This window comes from Bactrocera tryoni, chromosome 5 (genome assembly GCF_016617805.1).
Source record: "Bactrocera tryoni isolate S06 chromosome 5, CSIRO_BtryS06_freeze2, whole genome shotgun sequence".
NCBI classification, from domain to species: Eukaryota; Metazoa; Arthropoda; class Insecta; order Diptera; family Tephritidae; genus Bactrocera; species Bactrocera tryoni.
In genome coordinates, this window is record NC_052503.1 from 72,218,314 (window position 1) to 72,237,576 (window position 19,263).

At 39.3% G+C, this 19,263-nt stretch overlaps 3 protein-coding genes across 5 annotated transcripts in view; 1 reads left to right on the forward strand and 2 right to left on the reverse strand.

The window, feature by feature from the left end:
- Positions 1–3,494, reverse strand: part of LOC120776642 (venom dipeptidyl peptidase 4) — a 144,259-nt gene extending 140,765 nt beyond the window's left edge. The window contains exon 1 of the mRNA XM_040107472.1: positions 3,132–3,494. The gene's annotated coding sequence lies outside the window, so the exon portion shown is untranslated. The remainder of the gene's footprint in view (positions 1–3,131) is intronic.
- Positions 3,495–8,854: 5,360 nt separating this feature from the next.
- Positions 8,855–11,770, reverse strand: LOC120778507 (DNA-directed RNA polymerase II subunit Rpb4). 3 transcript variants are annotated; one of them, XM_040110337.1, is made up of 6 exons: positions 11,565–11,770; positions 10,585–11,443; positions 10,297–10,509; positions 9,998–10,233; positions 9,642–9,934; positions 9,444–9,536 (listed from the first exon to the last, which is right to left on the reverse strand). In XM_040110337.1, the coding sequence occupies exons 1-5, from the start codon at positions 11,626–11,628 to the stop codon at positions 9,705–9,707; spliced, it is 1,602 nt and encodes a 533-aa protein (XP_039966271.1). In that variant the 5' UTR covers positions 11,629–11,770; the 3' UTR covers positions 9,444–9,536; positions 9,642–9,704. The 3 variants fall into 3 exon arrangements, with proteins under 3 accessions (XP_039966273.1, XP_039966272.1, XP_039966271.1); XM_040110339.1 differs by lacking the exons at positions 9,642–9,934; positions 9,998–10,233; positions 10,297–10,509; positions 10,585–11,443 and adding exons at positions 8,855–8,952; positions 9,013–9,240 and having other exon boundaries at positions 9,356–9,536; positions 11,565–11,763; XM_040110338.1 differs by lacking the exons at positions 9,642–9,934; positions 9,998–10,233; positions 10,297–10,509; positions 10,585–11,443 and adding an exon at positions 8,855–9,240 and having other exon boundaries at positions 9,356–9,536; positions 11,565–11,763.
- A 256-nt stretch (positions 11,771–12,026) lies between these two features.
- LOC120777655 (probable tRNA-splicing endonuclease subunit sen34) lies at positions 12,027–13,262 on the forward strand. Its single transcript, XM_040109106.1, has 5 exons — positions 12,027–12,114; positions 12,174–12,260; positions 12,324–12,584; positions 12,651–12,758; positions 12,816–13,262. Exons 1-5 carry the CDS (start codon positions 12,027–12,029, stop codon positions 13,211–13,213), a joined length of 942 nt encoding a protein of 313 aa, XP_039965040.1. The 3' UTR covers positions 13,214–13,262.
- Positions 13,263–19,263: the final 6,001 nt, after the last annotated feature.

The following is a 19,263-nucleotide window of genomic DNA, read 5'->3' on the forward strand; positions in this document are numbered from 1 at the left end:
TAATGACGTAAACACTCTATATAACCGGTTAATTATGGTTAATTTAAATAGTTTATTAAACTTTTTGTATTCATACACATTTTTATTTATGAAACGCCTATATCCATGCGATTAACTTTTAACTGCCACTGTTTATACTTATTGTATTATTTTCACAATTTTTTTTTTTAATTTTTTTTCTTATATTACTTACTATTTTTTTAATTTTTTTTTTGCAATTTTCACATTATTTTAAATATAATCATCAAATCATCATAAAAACACTTAATAAATGATATGTAATTAATTTTTTTATAATTACGCGACAATTTTCAACTAACGTGATCTGTGAATTTGCTCACCTTTTCTGTAATATTTTTTATTTTTATTTTTATTTTATATATTTCTATTTTATCAAGTTTTTTTATTTTCCACAACAACTTTTCACACTTTTTTCTGTTTTTCTTTCACAATTTTTTGCGTTTATTTATATTTTTTATTTCGCCGGCACTCTCTCGCGTCAGCTCGGTGCGCCAATCGACGTAGCAGCGTGTGGTAACTGCGTCGAGTTCGCCAAATGTTGTGACTACTTGTACAATGACTCGGCGTGGCAATTGTTGCTTTTCACGGCGTCGTTCGTATGTTATGCCTGACAATTTTCAGCGCTGCAATGAAGCGATATGTGAGTGCTGTTGTTGGTGCTAGTGTTGCAGCCTCCACAATATATAATATGTCACGCCACCCACACATTTACATACACACATGCATACATATACGTATATAAGCACATATGTATATGTAAAATATACGCAGAATAGAAAATGTTTCCACAAAATTGCATGCAGAGTATAAAATTGAGTAAACACAGTGAGTGGGGGGCACTCCAGGCACAGCGTAACATAAATGGCAAACAAAAAACTAAAGAACAATGTATGGCAATTTATTGCATGGAAAAATAATTTAATCAAGATAATTTTTGAATACTGGTAGGTGATTAGGTAATGGGCAGAGCATTTTGTTGTTGTTGTTGTAGCGACAGAAAACTTATCCGAAATAACTTCGAGTTACGGTGCCGTGTTGGCAGTCTTTGACCGGTTAAAAATTCGGGTACGTTCCGGGTACTTAGAACCGACCGTCACGGAAACAGGGCAAAGCATTTTCCTTCCACTGTATTAACCTTTAGCAACTAACCTAACCTAATATTTTGTCAATCTTCAAGTAAAGTCGAGGTTTATTGCATTATTTCTACACTTCACAATTATAAGAGATAATTTTGTAGTTTTTGATCACAAAATATTATCCAAAAAAGTGAAGACCTGAGGCACGACTGTCCTGGAAGCTTAAGGTCAGTAGTTGTTGTTGCTTTAGTGAGCGAAAATAGACGCAAAACACATTAAACGAACAGACAGAACTTGGCTGGAGACAAATTCCGTCGGAGCCAGTTAGTTAGACTCGACTTTTGTGCGAACGGATCAATGTTTATAGAAATAGGTACCTTGGTAGCGTAGTTGTTATGGCTATTGCGGCTTAAAAGAATCGCAAAATACATTTAAGGGACAGACAGAACTTGACTGGACACAAATTCCAACGGAGCCATTTAGGTAGAGTCGACTCTTTTGCGATCAGGTTAATGCTTATAGGAATAGGTGTTTTGTAAATAAAGCTTATAGACCTAGTTATAAAAGGTTGATAGACTCACAGATATTCGGGCTGATCGAACTCGATACATTTAAATTGCAAAATCACTGGTTTCAGTTATTTCGGTTTTTGCACGAACAATTCTCAACTGAATTACAAATACTGGCAGCCTTTGTAAGCAATAGCCTTTCATATTTCAGCACACTGGTAACAAGGGAACTCTGACCAATCTTATAATAGAAATATTCAGAAAATAAAAGACAGTATTTACTTTTGTCTCCATAGTAACCATGGGCCCGACTTTCGATTTATTATATCCTGAACATTGTTTGTTACGTTGTAACACCCAGATGGTAGCGTCGGTACCTTGTATAAATGATCAGCCTGGCAAGCCGATTCGATAAAGCCATGTCCACTTTTCTGCCCGCATATAAGTCACACAGTTTTTGAGCTATCAATCTTTAATTGTTTACACATACTTTTCTCACCAAGAAACTGCTCATTTGTCGGAACGGCCAATATCGAATCACAATCAGAATAAAGTGCTTGTATAAAAAACTTTTTCATTTGACGAGATATCATCAAGAAATTTGGCATAGATTATCGTCTAACGAAACTCTACAAGCTCTGAACAAATTTTTTGGATCCGACCACTATGGCACATATGTACATAGCTGCTAAACCAACTGAACGTTCAAGGTCACTATTTTGTATAGACAACTTTTTTATTCTTCGAGATATCTTCACGAAATTTTAGCTGGATAATTGTTAAAGTCTGTCTTGCAATCTACGAATAAAGTATTCAGATCGGTTCACTATAGCATATAGCTGCCATACAAAATGAACGTTCAAGGTTAATATGTTGTATAGAAAACTTGTTTATTTGTCGAGATATCTTCACGAAATTTTGCATGGATGTTTTTTGAGAACAATGTTGCAATTTACGAAAAAATTGTTCCTATCGGATCGCAATAACATATAGCTGCCATACAAAATGGGTGTTCAAGGTCAATATTTTGTATAGACAACTTTTTTATTTATCGAGATATCTTCACGAAAATTGGTACAGACTATTATCTAAGAGAACAGTATAATCTCCAATGAAATTGTTCAGATCGGACCACTATAACATATAGCTGCCATACAAATAGAACAAACAAAATAAAGTCCTTGTATGGAAATTTTTTTATTTGACGAGATGTATTTACAAAATTTCGCATTTGGGTAAAAATAAGTATATTTTTAGTTATTTGTTACACTTGCCGCGAAATTACGAAACTCTGCTACAATTTCCAGTCTACCAATGCGCTGCGTTTGTGCCTCACTTTTGCCTGGAATGCGCCATTGCATTCACCAGCAGCCGCGTGTGTGTTTATATTTTTATTACGTGTGTATATGTTGTTGTATATTTGACACAACGCTTTTTATATACAGCTATATATATGTATGTACATATAAATTACACTGCGATTTTTTCACAGCTTTTTTTAGCTGTTTTTATCTCAGCCACTCACCAATAATATTTTCTTTTTTACGAGCAACACTTCTTTGTGTGGCGTTTACCCGCAAGCTCGTACTTTAGCGTGCATCTGTAGATACTACTTTTTCACCGTTCAATGGAGCACCTTAAGTTTACGCCGCTTGCCGTTAGCTGTTTTCTGCTTGCGTCACTTGTTGCTTGTGTACATATTCAGACACTAAGCTTAACGGTTTGCGCTATTGGCTTTTGTTTTCGCGCAACGTGTAATATTTTTTCACTTAATCGATATTATTGAAAACAATAACAAAAACATGTAAACTGCATATATAGTTATATGCTAAATAATGCACTGAGTCTTGAAGAATATGCTGAGACCGGTGAATTGCGCCAACACTCACTTCAATGCCCTGGCAGCATAACTGAAACAATAACAAAAACACAAGTAAAAAAAAAAACAATAACAAAAAAACAAGTTAAAAATACAATAACAAAAAACACACTTAACAAACAATAACGAAAACACCAGTAAAAAAAAACAACAACAAAAACACAAGTAAACAGCGCGTAGTAACCACAAGGCAATCAGGCAAATTATGAAAAGTCAGCAAAATTTGTCTAAAAACCAACCGCACAAATTTCGCTTGGTCAACAAAATCGGAAAATAACGGTATTGACGTTTCAACGCAAGATCGATACGAATTTTCGGCGCGCCGCGTGTTTCTTTGCCAACGCTTGCCAACACACACGCGGGTTTTTCTTTCACCGCGACGCTGGTTTGATGATTTGTTAAAACAAAAACAACGAAATTTATATAAAAAATAGTAAAAAATTGCTGTCGTCGCCGCTGAGCTCACTTTGGTGTACTCGTCGCTCGCTGATCACTGCTGACTGACTCGGCGTATCTCCACGCCGCACCGCTGTAGCGCGCCAGCAGCTTTGATCTGCTTTCGACAACGGCTGCTGCCGATCTTTTTGCTAGCTGCGGACGGACTCCACACTGTTGGTGCTGTTGTCGTTGGCCATTGAAAAATAAATAAATGCATATGTGTATGTATGTGTGTGTGTGTGTGTGCGCAAATTGATGCAGAAACTTTGCTAAGTCAATAACAACAAACACATGACTCGAGAGATAACGGCGCTTTTGGCATCGCCATAAAATATCGCTTATAAATATATACTAATGAACTCCACACAAATACATACGTACAAGCTGTGTATTCTTAACAGCGCTGCTACCCAAAAAGCTGCCTCTCCATAGAAATTATAGCCGCCGCCGCCGTGCGCGCGCTCATACAGCTCATTTGCGCCACCCCCTGGCACCTGCTTTTCACAATCAGCGCGCACAATCGCTGTACACCTTCGGCGCCGCGCGCAAGTGTATGTGTGCGTGTGTGCACAGCTGCCGCGCCGCGTTCCAATCTTCGAGATACAACACGGAGAGTTTCCTTATTGTTGTTGTACACGAAAAGTGACTGATTTTATGAATATATATTTTTTTATTATTATGAGTGTTGCTTATTGCTCCCGCAGCTCTGCTCATAGCTGCTGTTGCTCAGCCTCTTTGTTTTTACTGTTAGTATGTGTTTTTTGCTGTTGTTGTTTTTTTAGTTTTTCTCCGTGTTGCCAATACGCTTAGCTGCGGTGCTTTATTTTTGCTCATCACAGGCGCTCTGAGACGCTGGCTCATTCCATGTTTTTAATAGTTGCATAGTTTCTTCCACACACACACACACTCGCACACAAAGGCGCACATAAATTTTATATTTGCTGGCGCACGTTGATTTTCCGCTTTCACAGCTGTTCGACACCTACGTCTGCGTTGTTGTTTTTTGTTTTATTTACCTGTATACATACATACATTAGCCTACACATTCATATAAGAAACGCTGACGCTCTCGCTTTTTCTGAAAATCTAAACTGGGAAATCGCGACCAGTTTTGAATTTTTGTTGTACTTGCCCCCGGCGAAATCCGTCGGACTCATTTGAACAATGGGTATCCATAAGATCTTGATTCATTTAAAGCGCGCTGACTGATATTTGACCGGAATCCATTTTAGAAAGTGTCGAAATACAGTTCGAGTGGGTCGGTCGACAACCGTAACCCGAATGCATCCGATTGGAAATGTGTCGGTATTCCGTTGTCTTCTTGGGCTCAAAAATGGATCCATGCTACGCTGGTTCTCACGTTTTCCCTACAAGATGAACACAGAAGTCATAACCAGGGTTGAATTCTCGTGGTACTTTTCCCAAACTAAATTCAGCGGACACATTTAAACAATGGCGATCTACAAAATCGATCTTAATATACATATGGTGCACTGGTCTTAAATGCATTAAGAAAGTACCGAAATCCAGTTTGAGTGAACGAAATGAATGATAAGATGGAATCATCTAGGCACTTTCATCTTTACTTGCCAGTTTTTGCAAGATTTAGCTGGAGATATCTCGGCAGATACCGCTTCTACGATCTTAGCGAATTAGTTGGGATTGATAGGTTACTCTGGCTTCTCTTCAGTTGTCGAATAAATCTTTCTCCTTTTTTATGATATGCTAGGTTAGGTTATACTGCCCAGCTGTCAAGCCTACTGATCCCACGTAATGCTAGTTAGATGGAGATTTATAATAGTTTAATTTGAGCTAAGAAATTTGTCAAACAGGACGTCGACGCTTTTTACGAACATCAAGTGCCTTGAACCCTTAGATTTTCATTTAGTGCATTGAACTGCGAAACTCCCAGATATATAAGACGAATTGTAGTAAATACTGAGGAGAGGCATAGTAGGTGTTCCAGCATCTCTCATGCCGACTAAGCTGTACATTCTGCAGGTATCGTCGGTTCTTATACCCATCCGGCTCGCATGTTATGCCAGTAAGTTGTGACCTGTCCAACAACCGTCCTGCAGTCGTTTCGATACTTCTGTTTTACTAGCGCAGACAAGGCTTACGCGGTTATAGCCAGATACTGTATGAGTAAGAAGCATGCTGTTATTGATATGAACAAAATTGGGGTAAGCTCGAAATACTACGTCCTTCTTTGAAAATATGTTGATAAATTTTTAGAAGTTTTTGCTTTGGGTATCACATAGTAGCAATATTTACAGTCGTCCAAGTGGCATCCTGGATTGGCGCAATACTTTGGCTTTACCGAACCTTACCTTAACAAGTCGGATCAGTGATGCTAATATTTTGAGGTTATAAGGTTGAAAAATGTAAAAATTTAGTACTTCAGCTTCTACTTTCAAACTTTGTAGATGTAGTTCTACAATTATTACGATTTTATATCGAAAACTACTTAGAAATTAGCTTCTCACATATCAGGAAATGACAGAAACTCATAAAAAGTTAGCTCCTTTTGTATTAGAGAGTAGCTTGGCGCTTCTTCCTGGTTTAAAAATTTTATAGGCTATAGATGAAGCTGTTTTATACACGAATAAAAAATCTCTTAAAACCCATCAGTTGTTCGGTGTTGGTTTGAAACTTATACTTACTCTCCATATGCCGACTCTCTGTATAAATCGGTTAGTTTTCGTGCGCTACTAACTAGTATGAGTTAAGTACGAAGGTGAGCAGCTGTAAGTTGAAAAGCACTGAAAGTTTAAAAATAACTATCTATAATACATATGTATGTCTACTTACAGATGTTTGTATGTTTACACCAAATGCTCATATATTAAGAGCTAACATTATCTTTGTTGCCCCCAAAGCAGATTTAGAGCTTGTTTAGCTTAGACTAAGGCCAACAGAAACCTGAATATTGTGGCCTCTCAAAGCTTTTGGAGTTAGTGCAACAACTGCAACTGAACTACAACAAAATTATGTAATCAAGCAGTGACTTTCGGATTAGATTGAGCTTAACTAAACAGGGTGCGTGAAAATATAGGTAGAAGAGTTGGTTAAAGCATTGCAGTAAAAAAAAAAAATATCGAAGATACATACATATATCATAGTTCCAGTAATGTGCTTAACTTGGGAAGAACTCAAATATAAAGCAACAACAATAAGTATTACGCACTGAACGATAACAATGAGACATGATAAATTCATAATAAAGCTTGACAACAAGGGAGTCCCCAATAATACATACATACATAAACAATATATAATACATACATACATACATAATTATGCGAATGCGTACATACTATACATACAAACATATGAGCATATTATTGTCTTGCAATCAATGAAAGATATTGAACTTGATATTGCTTTCGTATAAAAAAAGCTCAGAAAAAAATAAAGTAATACGCTTCAGTAAGCAACATTGATCATAATCCATGACAACTACAACAAAAAACTATAAAAAAGTTGAAAAGTAAACAGTGATAACAACAAAATGTTAAACACTTCATTCATAGACAAAGTAAAAAACAATTTCTTCACAACCTTTAGTCTTTTGCCGTATTAGGGTGGGTAAAAAAAATTGATTTTTTTTCGTTTGGCTACATATGTATGTATGTATATATTAAGGTGGGCCAAAAAACGTTTAATTTTTTCCTTAGATGACGTGGAAATATCATCCCTAATGTGGTATAAATGTATTAGGGTGGACAAAAAAAAAATTAATTATTTTTTTCCTCAGATACCGTGTAATTATCATCCCAAATGTGGTATAAATGTATTAGGGTGGACAAAAAAAAATTAATTATTTTTTTTCTTAGATACCGCGGAAATATCATCCCTAATGTGGTATAAATGTATTAGGGTGGACAAAAAAAATTTACTATTTTTTTCCTTAGGTACGATGAAAATATCATCCGAAACGACGACAGGAAAATATTCCTGTGTGTGTTATATACATACATATGTATATGCAGAAACGGAAATGGATCATGTGCCAATATTAATATTACTCGTAAGAGTTCAAACTTTACCAGAATTTTTTTTGTCCTTTCGGACGACATTTTCGAAGTATCTAAGGATGTTTTCTTGATGCTTTTAAGAATTGTTATTGTAGCAGTATCTAGTCCCCGTTTGGGTGATAAGATTCGGGTCGGTTGTCATCGTAGTGCTCTAAAGATTAGCACAGGAAACGGGGCGGAACACGGGGGAGATGGCAAATGGTATGTTTAGATGAGTGGAATTCATTGTGCAGGCAAAGAGAAGGTTAGATTCATGCGGGGACTCATTGAACGCAGAACATATATTTTTATTATATTGTGGTCGATTCTGGATAGATAGAAGTTTAACTTGCTACAATATATGGAAGGAAGTTGCGCAAGGGTCACTCTAAATTCGCGAGTCAACTCAACCTCTTCGTTTTTTTTTCCAAACGGGGTTAGATCGCCAAAAAAACAGCCCTTGGTCGGATAAAATCCGAGTAAATTTCGGTGCGTAGAACCGGCTGTCGTATAACACCTCTTCGTCGGGAGGTTTGGTTAATGGTTTGACTCTATAGACATTATATATTGATATGCTTGTTTTTTTTCGGGGTTTGTACTTTGTTGGTTACCGCGATCGTATGCGGAGTGAAAAAGCACAGGCTGTCGTATGTGACACTTAAAATCTTAGGGTTGTTGACAATCGGAATTTTAAAGTCAATTTGTTGTTGCTACAGCGGCAGAAATCTGCCGAGTTGACAGTCCTTGGCCGTATAAAAATCCGGGTCTGTTCCGGTTACGTAGATGCGACTGTTGTAGGAACGATTTTTGATATCATCATCTGTGCTGTTAGATCCAGTCTGTACCGCTTAACTTTATTAACTTAGAATCCGCTATTATTAACTTATATGTATATTATATCAAACACTAGTTGTATTATGTTATAAATAAATTACACTTGTAAGTCTTTTATTTTTCAAGTAGAAGACAGTGAGCAAAACGCTTGTACATCGTACCCAGGGATATTGTATTAGCTTTAGGAGAAAAATCATGTTAGTTTTTCCTTTTTACAATTTCATTGCTACGAAAATTACTTTATAATTACAGTATTTATAAAAGAATGTATGAAAAATGGTGTTGAAACACATCAATATTGTAAGCTGCGCTTGGTGCCTATGTCGTCAAGTATTTGCCGCAACTCTTCGTCTTCGAAACGTCCTTCTAACGATGGTATTAACGCCTTAGCCTCCTCGGGCGCTTCGGGGCACAGGTTACCCAGTGCGGCCAATTCGAATTTGTGCAATTTTTTCTGCATCAAAAGACTGAAAAGAAAAATTGTTGTGATTTAGAAAGAATTTAAAGGTCAAGGGTTAGTTTTAGACATTTTAAGGAATAGGGTGAACAGCAGAGTTTTATTTAGTTCTCCTTATAACTCACCTGCGTACCGCTGCAATTGTTTCCTTATTTTTAAATTTGCGAAAACTGTCTGTGTATGCGTATGTCTTCATAAAAACTTCGGAGAATTCCTGCTCCTCATCGGCGGATTCGTTCTGTCGTTTGCGATGGTCAAGCAACATGTGAACTTCGGATATCAACAAGGTCTCTGCGTTCTCAAATTCTGTATAAGATAAAAATTTATTTATTAATTTTGGTATTTTTTTTTTTAAGTAACGGTTAAAGAAATACGCATGTGCAACACAAGTGAAACGCAGCTGAAACTAACATCTAGCAATAAGAAACAAGCTTGTTGTTGGTACTTGTTGTGAGACGCTAAAAGGCAAACAAATCACAGGGGTCTATTTATGTGTCCATTTTCAATCAGGAAATCATATATTTGGCGCGTTTTATTGACATCGATTTTGATTAAACGTCTCGCATCGGCCAGGCGCAAATGACCCATTTTCATGTTTTCCGCTATTAATATATTTTTATAGTCAATATATGCTTGTGGCGCTATGCGTTCAACGCTACACAGTTTGCGTTCGCCATCAGTGAGGCGGGTATAACCGGGCATACCTAGAAGGTAAAATAAATTTGTTTAAAAAATAATGGAAAAACTGTTAACTTTATGTAACAAACCGATAATATCCATGGGTCCAGCTTTACGCCTAGGATTGCTTACTACATTAGTTGTGGCAAAAGGATTAGGCACAAGCGTTTGAGCGCTTGGTATTAGCTTACGCCAATCGTGTACTTGTCGATAGATTTCGTCTTTTTGGCGATCACGCTGTTGTTGTGCACGATGTTTCTTCAATTTGAAATATAACGAACCACCTGCTAGTGTGCGGACACCATTCTGACGCAGCTCATATAAACTGTCGGTTGTAAAAAGTGTGGTTATGATTTATAAGAATACAAAGAAAAAATAAATTTCTTACCGATAAATCGTTTTTTGTGTGTCTGTGAAATATTTTAGTGACTCAACCAACATATCAAACTTAGCAGGCTTGCAAATTTGCATGAAGGATAGAAAACGACTGCAGTTCGATTCCGAACCAAGCGCTTCACCATACTTGGAAATCCAGCCCAATGTACGATTCGGCATTATCAGACCATGGTCACGCATTATTTTATAACGACGTTGCCGTTCTCTGCGTTCATAAGTGAAAATTTTAAAAAATATTAACTGCTAGCTTCATTATTTGTAAATGAATAAACTTTAATACCTCAAGCGATTGTTATAAGCCGCCACCACTGCCAATTGTAATTCTTCGTAAGCATTACGACTATTTTCATCAAGCGTTTCTTCGTAGTCATCTGTTGCCGCATTCGTGCTAAAGGTATCCTGCATGATTGTTGTTAATAGGCCCTCAGCTGAGTTGTCGTATGGTGTGTCGAAGTCACCACGTGCACAACGATAACCCGACATCATTTTAAATTGCATTGTACCCGGCTCATCGCTACGCGGTGGATCCACTGAACGCATCTTTACCACATAAGGCATACGTTCGGGAAAGTAAGCATTTCTTGAATGTGTTAAGCCAAGCAGGCGTTCAAATATGCCACCAAAGTAAAAATTATGATAATGCTGACGGCATTCGTCAGCACTATGTCGGAGTTGTAATGCATGCGATACTGCTTCCCAATTGCCGTAGCCTTTCTTTTCCAGCGTGTGTAAGAGTATACGCTCATCCCTTGCCGTCCAGTTGTTTGCACCCGGGAAAACTTGTATATCATCGCGCACAATGATATACGAATGTGTGTTGAGATGCGTGGCAGTCTCGCGCCCCTGCGCAAAGCATTGCATACACAGCAGCGTATACTCACAATCGGGACACTTTATATACGGTTCGTAGAGATCGCAATTGCAAGTGCAACAACGTTCGGTGTTATTTACACCAGCTTGTATGTAATCCGCATTCCTTGGTTGTATAGCTTTAGTGCGTTGCTCGAGGTTTCTGTTGAACTCCTCAGCATTATAGTAGGTTGTTGTATATTTTGTATCAGCTTGGGGGCGCACTTTTGTAATGTGCTGTTGCTGGTTGCCATTAACTTTTGATAAATTATTCGGAACTTCTAATTTGACTACAAAATGAAAATGATAAAACTAATTGTTGCGTCTAAGTGTATCGCATAGCTTTCATAAACACTAAAATCGCGCGTTTCACTTGTGGGCCATAGAACACAAAATTATATGTCGACTTACCCTTTGGAAATTGAAGATCCGCTGCATCTTCCTCAACCATATCGACGGGATTCATGAAAGACATTTTGGTTTTAGTTTAATTACTTAGCTGTTTAGAAAGAAAATAAAATTTATACGTGAAAATTAATGTAGAAATTCTGGAATAACATAAAAATCTATTCCGCGAAGGCGGCTTTCAGCTTTTGACGTCTAGATTTTTATTAGTGCTGCCAGCTGTAGCAAGGTCAGTTACGAATACTAACTAAATATTTTGTTATTAAATTGAAATTTATAGCACGATAATTGTTAATTCAAAAAAAAAAAATATTTGATATTTTTAAATTGCTATAAGTTTATTTTTATACAACTATTTTTTCAAACGCTTTTTAACAAATACGAAAAAATATTCAGAGTTCATAGCTAAAAGTGTCGTACAGATGTCGCTGTGCAAAATTTCTTTACACCTTATTCGTAAACAAAACAATGGATGCTACAGTGCGAAATAATGCTACAGTCAAGAAAATTAATTTAACATTAATAAATGGCACTGGCTATGTCTTCAATGTGGACGGTAAGTGTATATATTTACTTATGGTAATATGAATAAAAATCACGAAATTTCTTTTGCAGACTATATGACATTGCGGCAGAAGCACCGCATTGTGGGTGCGCTGGTGGGCACATGCAATATGCGTGGTTGGTCGGCGAATGATTGCAGTTAATTGTAACATTAAATATACAATTCATTGCACTTTTTAAAATGTATCCTTTCTTGTTTAGCGCTACCGCTGGAGCTGACGCCATATGAAACAAGATTTTTGGTAGAGCGTGACATTGCACAATTGGTTTCAAAGCATGAATCTTTACTGAAGGTGCCGGTTGCCAATGAGTTGGCGGAGTACCATAAGTTGTTGGATGCGGGCTTTGCAGCCCAAGCGGAAACCCTGAAGTCTGAAAAATTACAGGAAACTGAACGTAATATGAGTAAGATTCTTGAGGGAAAACGAAAGAAACTTTTCAGGGAAGGTGTGCCTGAAGCCGGTAAAATTTAATTGAAATCTCATCTAAAATACATATATATTTACTCTAAAACTACATTTCTAACAGAGATTGAGTTAGATGCTTCGAAAATCCTGCAAGAAACTGCTGATAATTTCGTATTTGAACGCAAGAATGCGCAATTGGAAATAACATGCGCGCATAAGCAAACGCACAGTAAATAGTTAAATATTCTTAAAATTAATCAGTCTGGTTAATTGGCCATATTTATAGCTTTCAAAATTGTTGAGCCACCTGCCATCGAAAAAGATCTTAAATATAAAGTATTTTGCGATTTTTGGACGCGTGGTTACTATGTCACCGCGGGCGATGCATTCGGCGCTGATTTTCTGCTATATCCGGGCGATCCACTTCAATATCATGCTTCGCATATTGTAATACTACTTGATACGCCGATCATACAACCTTTAGACCTAATAGCCAAAGTGCGTTTGTCTGTAATAGTCAATAAGATTTGCATATTTGGTTACTTTGGTAATGAAGAAGTGGGAACGGATACACTAGTTGAGCGTGAAGTGCACTACCAAACTGTACAGTGGGAGGGTAATAGAGAAAAATTCGGCGCTGTCCAGCAGCAACGTCAAACGGAGAAAGCTGAGAGTAATTTATAATAATGTTATTGTAATTAAAAACTGTCTTGAAATACACTTTTACAGTTAACTCACACTTCAAAACATTATTTAGCAAATATAATAAGCTTTTTTTGCACCGGGAGGTTCCACAGAGTATTGTTCTCCCCCGCTATTGTTTAACTTCCATATTTCAAAACTCTCTCAATCACCCGAAAGAATTTGCTCCTCATACGCAGATGATGGTACGATATTGGAATCGATGACATGTGTTCAAAAGTAAACGGCTAGTTTTACGACATATTTCGTTTCTTCTCTGCAAGGAACTTGGCAATCTCCCCCACAATATCCGCAGCGACTGGACGAGAAGTACACACTGGGCCTTAACATCACAGTCGATGATGAAAAAATTTCGAGTGTCAACAACCCTAAGATTTTTGGTGTTATATACGACAGCTTGTGCTCCTTCATTCCTCATACGACCGCGATAACCGCCATGTACAAAGCCGCAACAAAATCCTCAAGTCGCTAGCTGACAGTTCTTGGGGAAAAGACAAAGAAAAATTTTAGGAAATGCAGTCAAGGAAGCTGCAGACGTGTTAAAATAGGGCATTAAGGACGATTACAGAATGCCTCTTAGGGGTCTCCGGTTAAATATTTGCATATCGAAGGCTTATGCTTCCAGTAAAGGAACATAATGAACTCCTCCTCAAGCAGTTTCTGCTGGAAGGTTTTCGCTTAAAGCGGAGCCGTCCCTTAGGAACATTAAGAGGTCTTTCCTTGATTACTTCGACAACATTTCTGGGCCTCCCTTTCGATGATTACGATGGCAATCGAATAGAGCCTGGTCACCCAAACAGGCATTAGATTACCGCTACAACAACAACAACAGGTAGACCTTACCAAAGGAAGTTTATGTTGAAAATATTTAAACTTTACAGCTTAACCACAGCTATCTATCTAAAATCGCGTTCCCCAGCAGTCGGGTTTAAGTAACTGGTAAGTGGTCCGAATTTTTATCTCACCAAGGATTGTTGACGCCAGTCATCAAATTACTTCAGATCTATTGTTGTTGTGGCCGCAAAAAAAAATCCTGAAGTAATTTCGAGGCATGGTGCCGAGTTGACAGTTCTTAGTCGGATAAAAATCCGGATCCGTTCCGATTACTTGGACCCGACTGTCGTTGGAACGGTTATTTCAGAGACGTTTTCTACAATAACAATTTAAATGATCTCAACGCGCATTTCCAGCTGAATATTTTCATATGCTGTCGCTCAGTAGTCCTCGACTTCTTATTTCAAGAATTTTTTGGTGAATTTTTACTAACAGGCCACCGCTTCAATCAGCGATCGCCTCGCTATTAAGCGCATGCCAACAGGGCGTGTTGCACGCATGCAAATTTTTGTCCACTCTTGGTGTTGGGAGTATTCGGGCGCGGTACACGCAGTGAATTTCAGTTTTTGGCTGCGTGACGGCGCATAGACTCCCAACGATACGGCGCGGCGACCAAACTGGCGAATGATATGAAAATTCCAGTGAAAATTGACAAATATTGTACGCTTTAACACGTTGCACGTTCGCGACACGTTGACGCTTAATTGCAACATTACAGCGCGACACAGACAGGACATGCAAATGCTGATAAGAAACCAAAAAAAAAAAACGACTAACAACCGGCAAGACAACAACAACGCTATAGATCGACAAGCGGGCGCGTCGTGTGCCACGTCCAGCGGCGTGTTGAACAAGCGTGTCTGGCAAAAATGCTGTCATGTCGGAATTTGTTGTCAGCAACAAGTCGCGCAAACGCATATACAAAAGTTGTTGCAGCGCGAGTAAAAAAGATTGAGGCACGCATAAAGCGATCCATCGATGAAAGGCGCATGCGCGGAACAATTGAAATGCATTAACGTGAAACAAAGTGAGCCGAGAAGAAAAGAATTTTGCCATAAAATGGTTAAGCTCCGATAAATTTGGTAAATTTCAGTAGCTGAAATACATCAACAGCCAATTAAACGAAACAGTAGGCAAATTACCGCTATTAAAAGCGCTTGACTACTGTCGGTCATCACTTTCAAGTATGATCACGCTTAATGTTCTTAAGTTGACAAAGAAGGCCCATAAAACTGTATTCGAACAAATACAAATATTGTGGGTTTTCCTTAAACTAAGAACAAAGCTGACTTCGATTGGCCGATGGATGAAGCAAAGTCTTCGTATGACCCCGTCTGTCTTCGGAAAATTACAAATAATATGGGTTTTCTTTATACCGAGAACAAGGTTAGAGTCTTCGTACGACCCCTTTAGGGGGTTATAAAACGGGTGGTCGTCTCTGAGTTGGTATTGCTGGACTGGGCTATAGCTTTGACATGGACTGCGATTAGGAACTAACTTTTCTTTGGATTTCGGTTTGTACCCCGGGCTGGTGATTGTGGAATTCTTCCATTTGAGTATGCTGTGGTGAAACTCAGCAGAAAAGTCGGTTGGGCTAATGTCACAAGCTGCAGAGTACGCTCCGTCATTAGTTGGTTAGTGTGGAGGTGTTTGTTTGTTAAGATTCCATCTTTGCGGGGGTCGGCTTTGAACGCACTGTCAGGGGGTAGAATTTGTCCGTGGTAAGGTATGCCTGTCGTAAGAGGCGACTAAAATCCATATGCACTATGTCTGTATTTTTCATTTGCCTTGAAATTTCAGCCTAGTCTTTGTAAGAAATGTTATTATAGACTTTGAATGAGATTCCTTCAAATGAAAAGACATTTGCAGTTCAAGCGATAAATGTCCCCAGTCATTGAGTTTGTTGGGTGCTCAACTGGGAGTAGCAAAAGCTACAAGGTCTGACCGGAGACTGAAGTCTGGTATCACGAGCAGCAGTTAGCCCTTGGAGCTCGCTCCAATCTGCTCAGTGGGTTAGGCTTTTTGGGGAGTTTCTTGGTGGCTGTGGTTTAAACCTAAAGGTAGGTAGGATTGAAAAATTCAATTCAGTGTGGAGTTATACCGCGGCCGGTTGGCGGACCCACAGTCCTCTTAAGATCTTTTGAGCTCAGTCTGTGTCGGCGTCTTTTAATAAGCTGATATACGCTGCCAACAATGCAAGACTGTGGACCGATCAACTATAGGGAATAAGCGGCATTCATAAGAGTAGCGCTAGCTCCAATTCTTTCGGAAAGCCATATTTTACTGTCCGTCATCCTCAAAGCTCCAAATCTTTTGGAAACCTTACCTTACCGTCCGCCAGCCTCCAGGATCCAAATCTTTCCGAAAGTCATACCTTTTTGTCCGCTAACCTCCACACTCCTAACCTTTCGGAAAGTCATACCTTACCTTCTGTCATCCTTAAAGCTCCAAATCTTTCGGAAACCTTACCTTACCGTCCGCCACTCTGCAGACTCTTAATCTTTCGGAAAGCCATACCTTACCCTCTGTCATCCTCAAACCAGCCACTAATGCCGCGTGAACCCTCCCAAATAGATCTTGATCAATGCAACCATTAATTTCATGGCTTACTGCCTACTGTACGATTAGTGAACGCAACTACTGTGCCACGCGCGTTTACTATGCAACTTTCATTCTTTCTATCTAAAGCCATCATTAATTGTCGAAGACGAATGTGCACACGAACTGGCTGCTTGATTGCAGTGCCTTAAACACAGCGCTCGCACAAAACTTGCAATAAAAAACTTCAGGAAGCTGCAAGTCAGCGAGGAATGCCGAAATACCGCCATCTTTATGGCCCGTCGCCGTCGGCAGAAGCCCAGCAATAGAAAATTAACGACCAAAAGCGATTGTCAATTGGCGAACAAGTGTTTGCGTGTTGCATGTGGCATGCGGCAAGCGGTGGCGAGCGCAGCAGACGTAGCAAGACTTACACGTGCATCGTGTTGTACATAACATGCAACAGGGCAACATGTTGTGGCCGCTACGCTGCCATCGGACACTTGTCAGCGACAGCAAAGACCGATAGTTGCTGATATTTTATTAATCGCTACTTTATACTTGCTGCTGCTGTTGTTGTTGTTGCTGTTGCCATTTCTGCGGCTGCCGCAGTTTGCGTAAAGCTGTTTAAACTCTAATTTTAACTGCTATTAGTACATCACACGCTTAACACTAGCAGCGACGCGCCGGCCTATAAGCTTAGCTGTTGCTCCAGCGCGCGCGCGCTGATGACCGTCGCTACTTGGCAGTGCCAGCTAAGCATTTGCGCCTACAGCTATTTCGTGGCTACTACATTCAGCGGCGCTGGTTTAATTATCCTGTTTTATGGCTGTTTAATTTACTGCCTGCCGACAGTTGTGCAAATTTATGAGCTTGTTTACGGTCGGCAGTATTTGTGCGCTCGACTTAGGCGCGCCGAAAGCGCTCAACTTTATCCTCGCCGGCTGGCTCTTTGTTGACTTATTGTAGTCGCTACTCTTGTCGCTTTCAAATTGAATGGATTTCAAATCAATTGACACGCCCACACATTTGTCATGCGCACATGCTGCCGCCTGCTGCTGGTGTGATATGTCCATATGTGTTTGTCACAGAGATTTATTAATTGTTGCAACATTTTTCAATTACACTCCGCTGGCTGTCATTTAGGTGACAGTTAATTTGTGGAAAGTGATTTTAGACACGATGATATATAACTATATCGCCGTGTAAAATCGCGGTTTGTTTAGGCTTATACCACAAAATCGCACCGGCTTCAACTGTCTTATGAGAATTCACACATTTCGGATCCGCGGAGTTGCCGCCAGCGCGTGCTGTCACTCTGACTTTGGGTTTTCTTTTTTCTGTTTCTTTCTTGTCGATGCTGACTCCGCAGATCCGGCTGATCGCTTACTTTTATCTCGATTTCAAAGCCGCTTGCGACATCGCTGATTGGAGCTACCTTTTCGGCGTTATGTCTAAGTTCTCTACAAAAAGAAGCGAAAAAGTTGATCTTCTGATGAACGAAAGTACTTGGCGGTGACACAGAAAGATTTCTCGCGTCTTGGGAACTATGTCACTGTCTCGAAACCAGCATAAATTTCCCGTATAATCAAAGTCTGGACATTGGCTCAAACATAACTCCTGCCAAACAGGTGTTACGAGATAAGAAAACTTTCAAGACAACTGTTCTTCGCAAGATCATTGGAGACGTCCGCTTGAGACCGATCCACGAACTGTATGAGTTCTGGTTAAAACATGTCGTTCGCAAGGAAGATGATGTGTCAGCGAAAGCTCGTACGACTTGAGGCTCTTGAGAGACGGGTGAGATGGAATCACGAACTGTACGAGCATTCGCATGGAAGACGATGCTCCAGCGAAAAGCTCGTTCAACTTGAGACCTTTGAGAGGGCAACAGAAGCAAGGACGCCTAAGTAATCAATGGAAGAACCAAGCGTTCAGTCCTTGTGGGATGTCATCACGACAACAGCTTTTCTGTTGGGATGCTGTTGGCTTTTGTGTTCAGTAATGAAAAGACTCAGCTTTAACGTAGTTGCAGCATTTAGAACATTTTCCTTTAGTTCCTTAATCCTTCTGTATTTTAGTAAACGGCTGGTGCTACCTCTATTTCAGGCACATCAAGACTATACACACTAGGGAAAAAAAGATAGGCCAAGTCGGTGGAAAAATACAGAATAGGAACAATGCTAGGCCAACAGTATGATGCGAAAACGTCAGAACCAGCAGGGGAACGCTGGACCTAAGGACGAGTGAATGACGCCGAGTTGAAAGTCGTTAGACGAAAAGGAATCCGAGGACCTTCTGGTTTCATTGGCTTGACTGTCGTGTGAATATCGCCGAGTTTAAAGTCCTTAGATGGCTAGAAACCCGGGGACTTTCTGGTTTTATTCCCTTATACTTCTTCTGTATTGACGTAGACCACGCTTACGCGGCTATAGCTAAAAATAATACTACTTATTCGCACAAAGGTAAAATTTATTATGGTAAGTTACGCCCATCGGGTCTATGGAATGGGAAGGGACACGGAATTTTTACCGGCGAAGGACCGTTAATCCGGCAGCAGACCTGAAAACTGCTTGAGGCATCTCATGTCGTGGAAGTCTTAAACTTTATCAATTCATTTCAAAAAGTCTCCCTATCAGATAAAAGGCATAAAAAAATTC